The sequence below is a fragment of the Hemiscyllium ocellatum genome, chromosome 31 (assembly GCF_020745735.1).
Source record: "Hemiscyllium ocellatum isolate sHemOce1 chromosome 31, sHemOce1.pat.X.cur, whole genome shotgun sequence".
Taxonomy (NCBI): Eukaryota; Metazoa; Chordata; class Chondrichthyes; order Orectolobiformes; family Hemiscylliidae; genus Hemiscyllium; species Hemiscyllium ocellatum.
The window spans coordinates 774,237-792,297 of NC_083431.1; the positions used below are offsets into that span (position 1 = coordinate 774,237).

Genomic DNA, 18,061 nt, shown 5'->3' on the forward strand with positions numbered 1-18,061 from the left:
GGGGAAAGATACAAAAGGAACCTAAGGGGCAACTTTTTCACAGAGGGTGGTGCGTGTATGGAATGAGCTGCCAGAGGAAGTGGTGAAGGCTGGTACAACTGCAACATTTAAGTGGCATTTGGATGGGTATATGAATAAGAAGGGTTTAGAGGGCTATGTGCCAAGTGCTGGCAAATGGGACAGATTAGGTTGGGATGGGTCAACATGGACGGGTTGGACCAAAAGGTCTGTTTCCATGCTGTACATCTCTATGACTCTATAGAGTTGGAAGCAGATAAAAAGCAGTTAAGAGAAAGGGGTGCTTAGGGTTGTGAATAGTTGTTGGTTAACATTCACTTTTTGAGTTAAAAATTAAATTGATGTTATTTTCTTTAAATAGTGGAATTTGAGAGTTCCCTGTCACTCATATTTTAAGAAATTACAAGGCGAGGTGTGCTTTTCTGGGTTTTTTGTTTAATTAACAGAAGGGTTCACCACCTGTGGTAACAACAGAATACACCAACATCTGCACTGTCACCTCAAGTCACACAAGACTTTCAACTCTATTGCCATTCCTTCACTGTCATTTGGTCAAAAATTCAGGCAATAGCTCCCTGACAGCATGTGGGTGTACCAAGGACAGGGTCCACAACTACCATTTTAACAGCATTTGGGGACTGACAAAAGAATTCTCGTCTCATAATGCCACCACATCCTGCAAATCAATAAAAATAATCGAAATGTTGACTCTTTGTCAGACCTGGCGAGTTTCCCCAGCATTCTCTGTTTAATAATTAATTCCCTCTTGCCTGGTACGAAACGCGTCACCACTTTTGTCGAAGTCTTGACATGTTTCCATCATGATAGTGTACAGAATTCCACCTTAAGCCTGATAATTGTTTTACACAAGTTTAGCACAGCTGACTTTTGAACTCTCGGAATAAACCCAAAACACAGTCTTCTCCACTTACCTGCTAAACTCCTAAACTCCCACCTTCCGGGATACATCCCCTTAAATCTGTACCATCTCCTTCTCCCTCTTGCTAACGAAATAATTTCACAGTTCTGTGTGTTAATCTTCGGCTATAAAAGAGCGGGGTTCAGCCCTTGTTAACGGGACTGTGGTCCCTTTCACACAGCTGCTGTCTCTGACAAGGGTCTATTTGCTGGGAAGCTCTGGGACCGTCCCACCTGCGCAACAAATCCCTGTCCGCTTGGTTTTCTGTTTCTATCAGGATGGAGCCGACAACTCAAGAGGAGACTATTCCGCCCCTTAGGTATGTACTGATTCATTACCCCAGACTGGGGGCGGGAGGGGATTAGCTGTGCAGACCGGACTCGGTGGCGGAGATACCGCTCCCATCCCCTGGGCACACGGATGTTTTCAAGCGGAGGCCGGCATGGGGCAGGTCCGCAGCGAATAGACGGCAGAAAGTCCCCGGTTCAGGGGCCTAGTGAGGAGTAACACGAGACAGAGACAGACACACGCACACATACAGAGAGAGAGAGAGACATAGAGAGAGAGAGAGAGACACACACACACACACACACATAAATACAGAGATTAAAGCATTCTGTCCGGTCAAGGTAGATATCGGGGTGGGGAATTAACAGCCACACACTCCTACTCTGACACTGGGGTACCCCCCACTGTAACTCCCCACTGTAACAATGATACTGTGATTAAACGCCAGACTCCTCGATGTAACACTGATACACCTTGCCATAACACTGATATTCTTCACTGTCACAGTGTCATGGACCACACTGTCATACTGTGATAAACCACAGATCCCTCACAGTAATAATGTAACTTGCCTCACTGTAAAACTCTGATACACCTAACTGTAACAGTGATACTGTAATAAACCCAGACTCCTCACTGTAGCACTGATAGACCACACAATCTTCACTGTAACACTCACTTTAACCCTGTGATACTGCTTGCTATAACTTTGTAGTATATCCCAAAAGCCTCATTTTGATGTAACATTTTGATAGCCCTCACTGTAACAGTGTGATATATCCCACACCCATAACTTTAAAACTGTGATATTCACCACACCCTTCGTTCTACCATGAAACAGTGAATATTAATTGCTCAACAAACATATATCAAAAAACAGAGAGCACTGAATGGTGCAAATACTCAGATCTGGCAGGATCTGTGAAACGAGAAACCTTTGAGCTCCCGTCAGAACCTGTAATGTTAGCTTTCTTTCTCCATAAATGCTGTGAGCACTTCTGATTGTATGCAGCATTTTTGTTCATTTCAGATTTTCAGTATCCACATTTTGCTTTCACACTGTTTGTTTTACATGCTGTGTGATCAATATGACTATTATTTAGTGAGGAAAGAGTATAATGTTATGTTTCTATATTTTCAGGGAACATCAAGCTCTTGTGAAACATACTGGAGGATGTCACTGTGGAGCTGTACGCTTTGAAGTGAGGGCCACTGCAGATTTGCATGTCTTTCACTGCAAGTAGGTGTGAAACAAATTTATTGGGATATAGTTGGCTATGATGACAACTGTAGGCAGTACAGCCAGAAAGAAGCCTGCAACAGTAGGAAAAATATATACAATAGGTCAAGCACAAGAACAGAAAGTACCAAATATAGAAGTTGCAACCAGGCTACATGTCAAGGCACATAGTATGAAGTACAGAAGCAGTATGTAAAGGTGTAATAAGGTGTAAACGCTACAGACTGTGGTAAGGATCGTGCTGTTAGAGCAGGTGCAATGTCTAAAGCTGTTGGAGGAAGTGTAATAAATGGAGGTATGGGCATGGTATTATTGAGTACAGGCAAGGCTATTGGATTTAATATCAGATATCAGGATGCTGATTACTTCAAAGAAGATGCTTGGATTCTATAATCAAAGAAGGTTATACATGAAACGACGCTTGAGATCAAGTCTCAGGAAGAGAAAGGTAGACTTTGAGCTTGTTTCTACTCATTATGTTTATGTCCTGATTCTAATAATATCATTTTGGATAGATGCTTTGATTCATAAATTTAGTTGCACTGGAGATGAGGCATTCTCTGAAAACTGGTTGCAAGTGTCTACTGACCATCTCCATCAGTACCCACAAGTACCATTTGTGATGAGATTGCTCCTTTCACAAGGTTACGTTGCCCTTCGTTCTTTTCTAGAGGGGTTGTAAAAGGCAGAGGTTCTGATTTGTCTGAGGTAGGGACTTTGCTAATGACTAACAGATACTGCCTAAGGCAACAATCAGGGAAAAGGCTTTTACGTTTTTTTAAAACAACACTTGTACAATGAAAGGGTAGTGGCCAGTTCTCCCAGTTCAGGGTTTATTTTTCTGGTTTGGTTTTAGCAAGCAGTCTGTCTGACACAAGTCAAAGAAAGCTGCTGGGTAAAAGGATTTCCTGATTCAAAGATTTGGAGATGCCAGTGTTAGACTGGGGTGTACAAAGTTAAAGATCACATGACACTAGGTTATAGTCCAATGGGTTTAATTGGAAGCACACTATCTTTCGGAGCAACGCTCCTTCATCGGGTGATAGTGGGGGACACAATTGTAAAGCACAGAATTTATAGCAAGAATTTAGTGTGTTGCAACTGAAATTATACCTTGATTGTCTGTTGAGTCTTTCATCTGTTCGAATACCATGATTGTTTCGCTTCTTTCATGTGTAAATCACAAAACCTTTTTTTAAAAATTGCATTCTCAGGTTAGCTGTAACAATTGGTGTTAGCCAGACAATATGTTGAAGGTGTTAGCCCCCTGTGTTCTCTGTCTATGCCATGATGTTTTAGATTGATTCTTTTTTAAAAAGTGAGGTAACAGTTTTATATGAATTCATGCAGTTTTTGAGCAAAGTACAAATTCACCCCACAAAGTGTGTGTGTGTGTGTGTGTGTGTGTGTGTGTGTACACATGCACACATGAGTGTAGAGTGGTCTAAGTCCCTGAAAGTGTGTGTGTGTGTGTGTGGTGCAACGGTGGTCACCTGTAATGTGGCATGAACCCAAGATACGAGTTGAGGCCCTCTCTATGGGTATGGAACTTAGCTATCAGCCTCTGCTCGGCCACTTTTCGCTGCTGCCTGTCCCGAAGTCCACCTTGGAGGATGGTCACTCGAAGTGTTCCCCAACTGGGAGGGAACATTCCTGTCTGTTGTGCGGTGCCCATTCCTCCGTTGTCGTAGCCTTTGCTCGGTTTTCCCAATGTACCATGCATCAGGGCATCCTTGCCTGCAACATATAAAATCGACAACGTTGGCTGAGTCACATCAGTATCTGCTATGTACAAGATGGGAGGTGTCCCCACGTGTAATAGTTCAAAGGTGTTGCCAAGGGGTGTGTTTATGGTATGTTGCAAAAAAAATTGGAGCAGCCCCTTTGTTACATTGCAGGATATTGTTTCTGTTGGGTTTTCAAACAGGTGTTATTCTAAATTTTGGGGTCTTTTGGTGTTTCATTTAGTGGTGTGTAAATAAATTCTGTTTTAGTTGAAGCTGCATCACTCCTGGGACATCCGCCTTATATCTGCCTAAAAAATGTTAGGGTCTGGACTACCTTCTTGAAATGTTTTGAGGCGGTCTGGCCTGGCCCATAACACATTAATCAGAGAACTGGCTCCATCTTGAATGAGAAGAAATTGAAGAAAGAAAAGGCAGTGTATTGTTTTGGCTACCAATTACAACATTATTCCTTGTTAATGAAAAAAATTATTTCTCCAACAAACACTCATGATTGGTTTTATATTTAAGCCTGTGGCAACACTTTCTGACAAGCAAAGGCAAAAGAGATTGCTTTTTACAACCCCTCTAGAAAAAAAAATGAAGAACAATATAACCTTGTTAAAGGAGCAGCATTGTCACAAATGGCACCTGCAGGTATTGATGGAGACTTTCTGGACAGGTATAGGGAGAAAAATTAGATAATGATCAGCATTAAAGTTAGACATAGGTACCTAAGACCAATTTTTAAAAATTGTTTTCTACACATTGATGGCAAGCATTAATGTTGCCCTGCTTACCCATTATCTAATGCAGTCTGTGTGGGAATGGGACTCAATATGCAGTAAGAGCAACATCATCTTCGGCAGTTCCTCGGGATTGATGGGTTCTGAGACAGCTGATAAGCCCAATGTGTGATCTGCAAGCTCTGTCACACAGAGGTGCAAGTGGTTATTGAAGGGTTGAATAGAGGAGTTTTTGATGGAGGTTTGGGTGCTCTCTCTGATAATGCAAAGCATGGAAACATAAAAACCAGGAGCAGAAGTAGGCCATTCAGCCCTCCTGTGTCTCAATGTCATACTTCCACTACTCCTTGATGCCTTTAAAATTTAGAAAAATATCTCCTTTTTCTTGAATATTGTGATTTGGCTTCTACAGTCTTCTGTGGTGGCGAATTCCACTGGTTCACTGTGCTTTGAATGTCTCAGTCCTTAATGGTCTACCCCATATCGTCAGATAGCTAAGCTGATAGCTAAGTTCCATACCCATACCCTGGTTCTAGACTCACTAACCCAGGAAAACATTCACCCTGCATCTAGTCCGTCCAGCCTTGTTAGAATTCCTCATGTTTCAGTCCGATCCCCCCTCATCCTTCCAAAAGCCTTGTATAACTTCTGAAATCAATTCCTCTAGCCAATGTACCATTTGCTTTTCTAATTGCTTATTGCATCTGCCTGTCGTCTTTTATGGACTGGTGTACAAGGGCACACAGATCCCTTTTGTACATGCCCAGTTTCCAAAATACCACCATTTAAATAATACTCTTCCTTACTGTTTATAACTTTAATATTTAGGCATGGTCTATTCCATCTACCATTTGTTTGCCCACTTGGTCAACTTATTTAAAGCACCCTAAATCCCCTTTGCAGCCTTCTCACAACCCTGCCCAGTTTTGTGTCTTCAGCAAATATGGAAATATTCCTTCATCCAGGTCATTTATCTATATTGTGAATAGCTGGAGCCCAAGTGCTGATCCTTGTGGTTCCCCACGAGTCACTACCAACCAGTTTATTTCAACTCTTTGTCAACCACTTCTTGGTCAATGCTAATATATTATCCACTACAACCTCATATTCCACATGCTTTAACTTTGCCCACTCACCTCTTATGAGAAACTTTATTAAAAGCCTTTTGAAGATCCAAATACACCACATTCACTGGTTCTCCCTCATCTGTTCTTTTAGTTAACTCCTTTTTAAAAAAAACCTCCAGTGGATTTGTTAAACATGGTTTGCCTTTCATAAACCCACACTGGCTTTTTCCAATCATAGAGTCCTACAGCACGAAGACAGGCCTGTTGGCACAAACTGGTCCACGCCGACCAAAATGTCCATCCACACTAACCCCATTTCCCTGGACTTGGCCCATATCATTCTATACCTTTCCTATCTCTGTATTTGTCCCAATGCCTTTTAAATGTTGTTAATATACCTGCATCAACGACTTCCGCTGGCAGCTCATTCCATATACATACCACCCTTGGTGTAAAAAAAGTTGACTCTCAGGTTCCCACTAATTACAGGCCTCCAGTCTGACAAGCATCCTTCCACTTTTGCCCTCTGCTTCCTACCATCAAGTCAATTGTGTATCCAGTTTGCCAGCTTGCCCTGGATTCCATGCAATCTAACCTTCCAGAGCAGCCTACCATGTGGAATTTTATCAAAGGCCTTATAGACTACATCTACTACACTGCTCTTATCAACCTTCCTGGTCACTTTATCAAAGAACTGTAACAAATTTGTGAGGTGTGATCTCCCACTGACAAAGCTATGCTGACAACTCCTAATCAAACCCTCTCTTTCCAAATGCATGTGTATCTTATCCCTCAGAATCTTCTCAAGTAACTTACCTACCACAGATGTTAAGCTTACTGGTCTATAGTTCCTAGGTTTTTCTTTGCAGTCCTTCTTGAATAAGGGCACATTTACTACCCTCAAGTCTTCCAGGACCTCACCCGTGACTAACAATAATGCAAAAATATCAGCAAGGGCCACTGCAACTTATTCTCTAGTCTCTTGCAGCGTTCGTGGAGATATTTGTCAGGACCAGGAGATTTATCCACCTTCATACGTTCTAATACATCCAACATCTCTATTGTGAGATGGGCTTGTCCCCAAGGTATCACCACTAACTTCCCCAAGTTCCCAAGTCTTGCCATGGTAAACACAGCGGAAAAATATTCATTGAGAACCTTGCCCAGCTCCTGCAATTCTACACGTTTATGTCCACTTTGATCCCTTGAGGGTCCCTATTCTCTCTCTAGTTATTCTTTTTCTTTTAATATACTTAAAGAACCTCATTGAATTCACCCTAATCTTCTCAGGCAAGGCTATGTCATGTCCCCTTATCACCCTCCTGATTTCCTTCTTCAGTAAACTCCTGTATCTACTGTATGCCTCCAGGGATTCACTTGATCCCATCTGCCTGTACCTGAGCCATGCCTCTTTTTTTTTGCTGGAAAAGCAGAGCAGGTCAGGCAGCATCCGAGGAGCAGGATAATCGACATTTTGGGCATAAGCCCTTCAGCAGGGCTCATGTCCGAAACGTTGATGTTACTGGACCTGCTGTGCTTTTCCAGCACCACAATCTTGACTCTAATCTGCAGTTCTCACTTTCGCATCCTTTTTTCTGGTCAATGCCTCAAGACCTCTTGTCATCCAGAGTTTCCTATTCATGTTAACCTTGCCTTTCACCCTCACAGGAACATACAGACCTTGAACTCTAGCTACCTCGCTTTTAAAGGCCTCCTACTTGCCTGTTAATGTTTTCCAAGTGTTCTGTTTTCCCTTTTTTTAATAAAACTCCAGCATGTTCCTCACTTCTATGCGAGGTTAACAGGACTGTCATGATCTGTTTCTTTATCTCTCCCTTGATTTTTAAATTGTGGGGTAATATTTATTACCCTCCAATCTAAAGGAACTGCCCCAGAAACTGTATAATTTTGTTTGATGACTACCAATCCTGTAGTATTCTGGGGTCCTGGTGGTTTGTCAGCCTTTATCCAATTAATTTCACCAGCCCCATTTTCTTACTGAGACGGATTTATTTTAATTTCACCATCTCTAACATTTCAAGTTCACGTGGACCATCTCCAACACCTCCCTCCCCCTTCCTGGACCCCTCTGTCTCTGTCTCCGGCGACCAGCAAAAAAACAGATCTATTTCAAACCTTCCGACTCCCACAGCTACCTGGACTACACCTTCTCCCACCCACCCCTCCTGTAAAAATGCGATCCCTTACTCCCAATTGCTCCGCCTCCACCGTATCTGCTCACATGAGGAGCAATTCCATTCCAGGATATCCCAGATGTCCACCTATTTCCAGGACTGCAATTTCCCCTCCCCTCCAGCGTTATCCTCCGCCATTTTCACCACCTGCAGTCCGACCCCACCACCAAAAATATATTTCCATCCCCACTCCATCTGCATTTGCAGAGACTATTCCCTCCTTGACTCCCTCATTAGATTCATGCTCCCCACCAACCCACTGTTCACACCCTGCACCTTCCCATGCCACCACACAAGGTGCAAAACCTGTGCCCAAACCTTCACCTCTCACCTCTGCCCAATGCCCTCAAGGATCATTTCAAATCTGGCAGAGATTTTCTTGCACATCCATCCACCTCAGTTACTGTATCCATTGCTCTCGATATAGTCTCCTCTACATTGTTGAGACTGAGCCCCAACTCACCGAGTGGTTCGGGGAACATCTGTGGGACATTTGCAACAACCAACCCCACTGCCCTGTGGCCAATCACTTCAATCCCATTCCCCCAAGGACATGCAAGTCCTGGGTCTCCTCTAAAACAACATCAAAGTCACCTGCTGAACTGGAGGAAGAACACCTCATCTTCCGCTTTCAGGCCCTTCAACCACACGGCACCAATGTCAACTTCATTTGTTTCCAAATTTTGCCTCCCCCCACCTCATCCCAGATTGAACCCCCCCAACTTGGCACTGCCCTCTTGACCTGTCCTACCTGTCCATCTTCCTTCCCACCTATCCTCTCCATCCTCCTCACCGACCTATCACAATTATCTCCTACCTGCATGCAATGACTGCAAAGTTGCAGAGCAATGAAGAAGCAAATGATTGTCAAAATGTGACAGGAAGGGGCAGAAAATATAAGCAAAAGAGTGCAACAGAAATTAGAACCAGAATAAGTAATTATGATTTTAAAAAAAATTAAAGGATAAGTCTCTTTTTCTGAATGCATACAACATTAATAATTGAGTTGACAGCACAAATTGAAATAAATGCTGAAGAGTCACCTAGACTCCAAACATTAGCTTGCTGTTTTTCCATGGATGCTGCCTGACCCACTGTGATCTCAAGCATTTTTTGCCTTTAATTTGTTCTGAGAAGTTAATTAACTGAACTTGATATTATAGAGATTGCAGGGTGCCCAGTACTGGAAACTTAATTTTCAAAGTTATAGAAAATTAGACAAAGTGGAAAAGGGTGAGGTAGCTTTCTTAAAGTGAAATACCACTGCAGTGGTTAGTAAAAAGGTAAGGCCACCATCGTCCTACCAGACTATAGGGCGACTTCTCATTCCGAAGATATGGATCCCTCCAGAGGGGCCCCTTGGTTCGAGATCTGTCAAAAGAATCAATGGAATGCGGTCTGTATGAAGCAAGGTCGTTACTTTAATAAAGTAAGGCAGTCTGACTCAATTCTGTCCAGCAACACAGAGGTTAAAGTTTCTGTGCTCCTTGGCAAAATTGTGCAACTATAATTGAACAATAAGTACTCTTTTTTGAGACAGTACAGCCTTCTTTACAAGGGAAGACCAATCATCTGTAAAATGATGACATGATTGACAGCAGGCTAATCCAATGATATTCCCTGGGAATGAGTTCTTAATTACGTAAATCACCATCTTATGGTAGGAGTTCAAGGTTAGTTCAAATGGTCACTCCATGTCAGTATTCATTTTGTGAAAACTCCATTATTTCCCTTATCTTCTACTTCAGCTCATTCAGCAAAGCAGCAGCACAGGCTCGCACTGTCGTAGAGTCATGTCAGCTCATTCAGCAAAGCAGCAGCACAGGCTCGCACTGTCGTAGTCATGTCAGCTCATTCAGCAAAGCAGCAGTACAGGCTCGCACTGTCGTAGAGTCATGTCAGCTCATTCAGCAAAGCAGCAGCACAGGCTCGCACTGTCGTAGAGTCATGTCAGCTCATTCAGCAAAGCAGCAGTACAGGCTCGCACTGTCGTAGAGTCATGTCAAATTATAACTTGAAGCCATTTTGTTATGTTTATTTTAAATTGAAAAGCTACTTTGTTGTTACTAAAAACCTACATGTATTTGTTGCTTCTGACAACAGCCTAAGTTCAAATTTTGAATCTTCAATTCCTGATGAAGATGTAATGCCTGAAATGCCAATTCACCTGTTCTTTGGATGCTGCCTGACCTGCTGTGTTTTTCTAGTGCCACACTTTTTCAATTCTGATCTCCAGGATGTGCAGTCCTCACTTTCTATTACTTCTCATTAGACAGAAGATGACTGATGGTTGTTTACCCTGAGGGTCACCACTCCTCCGACAACAAGAAAGATTGAGAAGAAGAGTCCTCCATAGTAAATTCAACTGGTGCAGGAATTGAATCTATGCTGTTGACAGTACTCTGCATCACAAACTAGCCATCAAGCCAACCGAACTGATCAACCCCCAGTGGTTGGTAGTGATATATGTGCAATAGATCATGATGTGCATTCAGTTTGGGTGGCAATAACGAATACCAAATTAATGAAGTCACGGATGGGAGTATTCCATCGGCCCATGAAGAATTGTCTCCTACAGCATGTAAGAAGGGCACTGAGTGATTTTTTTTTTTTAATTTACTTATGGGCAAATCAGATGGACAGTGGTGATCTACATAGCTATGAAGAAGGAGAGGATGAGGCAAAATGGGAGGATATTTAATTGGGGAAGAGGAAATTTATGATGCGATTAGACATGAGTTAGGAAGCATGGATTGGGAGCAATTGTTCCATAGTAAAGGCACTATAGACATGTGGAGACTGTTGGTTTGTTTGTTTGTTTGTTTAAGGAACAGTTGTTGCAAGTGATGAATAAATATGTTCCTCTGAGACAGGCAAGAAGTGGTAAGATAAAGGAACCTTGGTTGACGAGAGCGGTGGAGCTTGTCAAAAGGAAAAACATAGCTTCCTCCACCTTACGTAAGCTAGGGTCAAGCTCAGCTCTAGAGGATTACAGGCAGGTGAGGAAGGAACTCAAAAATGGTCTGAGGAGAGCCAGGAGGGGGCATGAGAAAGGTTTGGCAGAACGGATTAGGGAGAACACGAAAGCATTTTACACTTACGTGAGGAATAAGAGAATGGTCAAAGAAAGAGTAGGGCCGATCAGGGATAGCATAGGGAATTTGTGTGTGGAGTCTGAGGAGGTAGGGGAAGCCCTAAATGAGTTTTTTGCTTCTGTCTTTACAAATGAAACTAACTTTGTAGTGAATGAAACCTTTGAAGAGCAGGTGTGCATGCTGGAATGGATAGGGATAGAGGAAGCTGATGCGCTGAAAATTTTGTCAATCTTAATGTTTGACAAGTCGCCAGGTCCAGACCAGATTTGTCCTCAGCTGCTTTGGGAAATGAGAAATGCAATTGCTTCGCCACTTGTGAAGATCTTTGCATCCTTGCTCTCCACTGGAGTCGTACTTGAGGACTGGAGAAAGGAAATAGGGAAATCCCCGGCAATTGCAGACCAGTAAGTCTCTCATCTGTCGTCTCCAAGGTGTTAGAAAGGATTCTGAGGGCGAGGATTTATGACCATCTGGAAGAGCATGGCTTGATTAAATGCTGTCAACATGGCTTTGTGAGGGGCAGGTCATGCCTCACAAATCTTATTGAGTTCTTTGAGGATGTGACTAGAAAAGTTGAGGGTCGAGCTGTGGATGTGGTGTATATAGACTTCAGCAAGGCATTTGATAAGGTTCCCCATGGTAGGCTCATTCAGAAGGTCAGGAGGAATGGGATGCAGGGGAACTTAGCTGTCTGAATACAGAATTGGCTGGCCAACAGAAGACAGCGAGTGGTAGTAGAAGGAAAATATTCTGCCTGGAAGTCTGTGGTAAGTGGTGTTCCACAGGGCTGTGTCCTTGGGCCTCTACTGTTTGTAATTTTCATTAATGACTTGGATGAGGGGATTGAAGAATGGGTCAGCAAGTTTGTAGACGACACAAAGGTTGGAGGTGTTGTTGACAGTATAGAGGGCTGTTGTAGGCTGCAGCGGGACATTGACAGGATGCAGAGATGGGCTGAGAGGTGGCAGATGGAGTTCAACCTGGATAAATGCGAGGTGATGCATTTTGGAAGGTCGAGTTTGAAATCGGAGTACAGAATTAAGGATAGGATTCTTGGCAGTGTGGAGGAACAGAGGGATCTTGGTGTGCAGCTACATAGATCCCTTAAAATCACCACCCAAGTGCACAGGGTTGTTAAGAAAGCATATGGTCTTTTGGCTTTCATTAACAGGGGGATTGAGTTTAAGAGTTGTGAGATCTTGTTGCAGCTCTATAAAACTTTGGTTAGACCGCACTTGGAATACTGCGTCCAGTTCTGGTCGCCCTATCATAGGAAAGATGTGGATGCTTTGGAGAGGGTTCAGAGGAGGTTTACCAGGATGTTGCCTGGACTGGAGGGCTTATCTTATGAAGAGAGGTTGACTGAACTCGGACTTTTTTCATTGGAGAAAAGGAGGAGGAGAGGGGACCTAATTGAGGTATACAAGATAATGAGAGGCACAGATAGTCTCTGGCTATCAACTCTATTTCCCAGGGCAGAAATGACTAACATGAGGGCTCATAGTTTTAAGCTGGTTGGAGGAAAGTATAGAGGGGATGTCAGAGGTGGGTTCTTTACAGAGTTGAGAGCATGGAATGCGTTGCCAGCAGCAGTTGTGGAAGCAAGGTCATTGGGGATATTTAAGAGACTACTGGACATGCATATGGTCACAGAAATTTGAGGGTGGATACATGAGGATCAGTGGTCGGCACAACATCGTGGGCTGAAGGGCCTGTTCTGTGCTGTACTGTTCTATGTTCTTAAAAAAAACAACGAACAAAGAAAATTTACAGCCCAGGAACCGGCCCTTCAAGCCTGAGCCGATCCAAATCTGCTGTCTAAACCTGTCGGTCAATTCCTAAGCATCTGTATCCCTCTGCTCCCCACCTACTCATGCATCTGTCCAGACGCATCTTAAATGAATCTACCGTGCCTGCCTCTACCACCTCTGCTGGCAACGCGTTCCAGACGCCCACCACCCTCTGTGTGAAGTACTAGCCACGTGTATCCCCCTTAAACTTTCCACCTCTCTCCTTGAAAGCGTGACCTCTCATTATTGAATCATTCACCCTGGGGGAAAAAGCTTGTCTCTATCCACCCTGTCTATACCCTTCATGATTTTATAAACCTTAATCAGGTCCTCTCTCAATCTCCTGTTTTCTAATGAAAACAAACCTAACCTACTCAATCCCTTCATAGCACCTTCCATAGCAGGCAACATCCTTCTCTCACCCTCTCCAAAATGTCCACATCCTTTTGATAATGTGATGACCAAAACTGTACAGTGTTCTAAACGCGGCTGAACAAATATTGAACATAGAAGAACAATCTGTAAAATGCATCAGGGATTGTTTCTTAGAGCAATACATTGCAGAACCTAGCCTAGAACAGGCCATTTTAGATTTAGTAATGTGTTATGAGGTAGGATTAATAAGAAACCTTCTAGTTAAGGATCTGCTAGAGGATCAGTATCCTTTTGTTAGAGAGCAACTTGGGTCTCAAACTAGCATCCTCGAGTTAATTAAGATGTGAAGAAAGACTTGTCTAAAGCAAGCTGCGACATTAGACTAAGGAAAAGGTCAGTAGATGAGCAGTGGCAGACATTTAAGTAGATATTTCATACCACTAAGCACACTTTTTATTCTAGTCAAAAAGACAGTGCCGATGAGAAGGATGAACAAAGATAGTCAAGGAGAATATCAAATAAAAAAAAAGTAAGGCATACAAAGTGGTGAAAAACATTGATAGGGCAAAAGGTTGAGAAACTTTTAGGAACCAGAAGCAGATAGCTAAAAAGCTAATAAAATGGGAGGAAATGCAAAATTAAAGTAAATTGGCAAAAAAATAATCGAGAGCAAGAATTTGGGGGAAGATCGTGGCGTCATGGTAATGTCTTGGAGCAGTAATTCAGCACCTCCAGGCTAATCTTTAACGTTTAAGTTTCACCACAGCAGATGATGAAATTGAATTTTAAACAAGTGGAATTAAGACCTAGCCAATGGCAACTGTAGAATCATTGTTAATTGTCATAAAAGTCCATCTGGTTCACTAACATCCTTTAGCAAAGAAAACTACCATCCTTACTAGGCCTGGCTGACACATGACTCTAAAGCCACAGCAATGTGGTTGATCCTTAACTGCTCTCTGAAATTGCCCTAGCAAGCAACTCAGATTAATGGTGGCTCAGCCAGCTATACCTAATACCTACAGCTGTGTAAAAGAGTGTAGTTCAAGTCAGTGTGTGACTCTTGGAGGATGCAACTGGGGAATTGATAACAGGAAGATAGCAGATAATTTAAACCATTATTTTGTATTGATCGTCAATGTATTAGACAAACTAACACAGGCTGCCTTTGGGAAAGTGCGAGAGTCTGTTATTTAGGAAAAAACGACAGGACATTTTATAAAAGCTTAATACAATCATATAGAATCAACATAGTTTTGTGATTGAGTAATTATGTTTGACAAATTTTCGAGGGCTCTTTGAGGATATAATAAGCAGAGTTGATAGGCCCCCCGATAGCAGCAGAGATGTGGAGAAACAGATTGGGAAACAGATTTTGGAAAGGTGCAGAAGCCACAGGGTAGTAGTCATGGGTGATTTCAACTTCCCAAATATTGATTGGAAGCTCTTTAGATCAAGTAGATTGGACGAGGCGGTATTTGTGCAGTGTGTCCAGGAAGCTTTTCGAACTCAGTATGTAGATTGTCTGACCAGAGGGCAGGCCATATTGGATTTGGTACTCGGTAATGAACCGGGTCAAGTGATGGGCTTGTTAGTGGGTGAGCATTTTGGTGATGGTGATCACAATTCTATGACTTTCGCCTTGGTTATGGAGAGAGATAGGTGCGTGCAACAGGGCAGGTTTTACAATTGGAGAAAGGGTAAATATGATGCTGCAAGACAGGATCTGAGGAGCATACGTTGGGAGCGTAGGCTGTCGGGGAAGGATGTCGTTGAAATATGGAACATTCTCAAAGGACAGATATGACATTGAAGTTGTATAAGACTCTGGTGCGGCTGCATCTGGAGTATAGTGTGCAGTTTTGGTTGCCATACTATAGGAAGGATGTGGAGGCACTGGAACGGGTGCAGAGGAGGTTTACCAGGATGTTGCCTGGTATGGTAGGAAGATCGTATGAGGAAAGGCTGAGGCACTTGGGGCTGTTCTCATTGGAGAAAAGAAGGTTTAGGGGTGACTTGATAGAAGTGTACAAGATGATTAGGGGTTTAGGGTTGACAATGAGAACCTTTTTCCACGTATGGAGTTGGCTATTACGAGGGGACATAGCTTTAAATTAAGGGGTGGTAGGTATAGAACAGATGTTAGGGGTAGATTCTTTACTCAGCGAGTCGAGAGTTCATGGAATGCCCTGCCAGTAGCAGTGGTGGATTCTCCCTCTTTATGGGCATTTAAACAGGGATTGGATAGGCATATGGAGGATAGTGTAGGTTAGGTGGGCTTGGATCGGCACAACATCGAGAGCTAAAGGGCCTGTACTGCGCTGTATTTTTCTATGACGTGTCCTTGATATGTATGTACCTGTCAGGCAGGAAAGAAATGGTCGTGTGAGGGAACCTTGGTTGACGAGGGAGGTTGAATGTCTAGTAAAGAGGAAGAAGGAGGCTTGCATAAGGTTGAGGAAACAAGGTTCAGACAGAGCGTTGGAGGGATACAGGATAGCCAGGAGGGAGCTGAAGAAAGGGATTAGGAGAGCTAAGAGAGAGCATGAAAAATCTTTGGCAGGTAGGATCAAGGATAACCCCAAGGCCAATGCGTATATGAGAAACATGAGAATGCCGAGAATGAGGGTAGGTCCGATCAAGGACAGTAGTGGGAGACTGTGTGTGTGTGTGTGTGTGTGTGTGTGTGGTCGGAAGAGATAGGAGAGGTCTTGAATGATTATTTTACTTTTCTTCAGTATTTACAAATGAGAGGGAACGTATTGTTGAAGAGGAGAGTATGAAAAGGACTGGTAAGCTAGAGGAGATACTTGTTAGGAAGGAAGATGTGTTGGGCATTTTGAAAAACTTGAGGATAGACAAGTCCCCCGGGCCTGACGGGATATATCCGAGGATTATGTGGGAAGCAAGAGCGGAAATTGCAGAACCATTGGCAATGATCTTTTCGTTTTCACTGTCAATGGGGGTGGTACCAGGGGACTGGAGAGTGGTGAATGTTGTGCCCGTGTTCAAAAAAGGAATAGGAATAACCCCAGGAATTACAGGCCAGTTAGTCTTTCTTCGGTGATAGGCAAAATAATGGAAAGGGTACTAAGGGATAGAATTTGAGTATCTGGAAAGACACTGCTTGATTAGGGACAGCCAGCACGGATTTGTGAGGGGTAGGTCTTGCCTTACAAGTCGTATTGAATTCTTTGAGGAGGTGACCAAGCATGTGGATGAGGGTAGAGTAGTGGATGTAGTGTACATGGATTTTAGTAAGGCATTTGATAAGGTTCCCCATGGTAGGCTTATGCAGAAAGTCAGGAGGCCTGGGATAGTGGGAAGTTTGGCCAGTTGGATAGAGAACTAGCTAACTGGTCAAAGTTGGAGTGTGGTGGTAGATGGCAAATATTCAGCCTGGAGCCCAGTTACAAGTGGAGTTCCGCAGGGATCAGTTCTGGATCCTCTGCTGTTTGTAATTTTTATTAATGACTTGGAAGAGGGAGTCGAAGGGTGGGTCAGTAAATTTGCAGACGATATGATGATTGGTGGAGTTGTGGACAGTGAGGAGGGCTGTTGTCGGCTGCAAAGGGACTTAGATATGATGCAGAGCTGGGCTGAGGAGTGGCAGATGGAGTTCAACCCTGTCAAGTGAGGTTGTCCATTTTGGAAGGACAAATAAGAATGCGGAATACAGGGTTAACGGTAGCGTTCTTAGTAAGGTCAGCACTGTCCCCATGACTTGTCCGACCTGCCTAGCTCCTTTTCCACCTATCCACTCTACCCTCTCCTCCCTGACCTATCACCTTCATCCCCTCCCCCACTCACCCATTGTACTCTATGCTACTTTCTCTCACCCCCACCCTCCTCTAGTTTATCTCTCCATGCTTCAGGCTCACTGCATTTATTCCTGATGAAGGGTTTTTGCCCGAAATGTCGATTTTGCTGCACATTGGATGCTGCCTGAACTGCTATGCTCTTCCAGCACCACTGATCCAGATTCTTAGTAAGGTGGAGGAGCAGAGGGATCTTGGGTCTATGTTCATAGATCTTTGAAAGTTGCCACTCAGGTGGCTAGAGCTTGTAAGAAGGCCTATGATGTGTTAGCGTTCATTAGCAGAGGGATTGAATTCAAGAGTCATGAGGTGATGTTGCAGCTGTATAGGACCTTGGTAAGGCCACATTTGGTGTACTGTGTGCAGTTCTGGTCGCCTCACTTTAGGAAAGATGTGGAAGCTTTGGAGAGGGTACAGAGGAGATTTACGAGGATGTTGCCTGGAATGGAGTATAGGTCGTATGAGGATAGGTTGAGAGTGCTTGGCCTTTTCTCATTGGAATGGCGAAGGATGAGGGGTGACTTGATAGAGGTATAGAAGATGATTAGGGGAATAGATACAGTAGACAGTCAGAGACTTTTTCCCCAGGTACAACAGTGTGTTACAAAGGGACATAAATTTAAGGTGAAGGGTGGAAAGTATAGGGGGGATGTCAGGGGTAAGTTCTTTACCTAGAGAGTGGTGGGGACATGGAATGCGCTGCCTGTGGGAGTGGCAGAGTCAGAATCATTGGTGACCTTTAAGCAGCAATTGGATAGGTACATGGTTCGGTGCTTAAGCTAGGAC

General features: G+C 43.4%; 1 protein-coding gene across 1 annotated transcript in view; it reads left to right on the forward strand.

Annotated features, from left to right (window-relative positions):
* Positions 1 to 964: 964 nt before the first annotated feature.
* cenpv (centromere protein V) overlaps positions 965 to 18,061 on the forward strand; it is a 43,465-nt gene continuing 26,368 nt past the window's right edge. The window contains exons 1-2 of the mRNA XM_060848117.1: positions 965 to 1,256; positions 2,367 to 2,465. Coding sequence (XP_060704100.1) covers positions 1,216 to 1,256; positions 2,367 to 2,465 — 140 coding nt within the window. The 5' untranslated portion in view covers positions 965 to 1,215. The remainder of the gene's footprint in view (positions 1,257 to 2,366; positions 2,466 to 18,061) is intronic.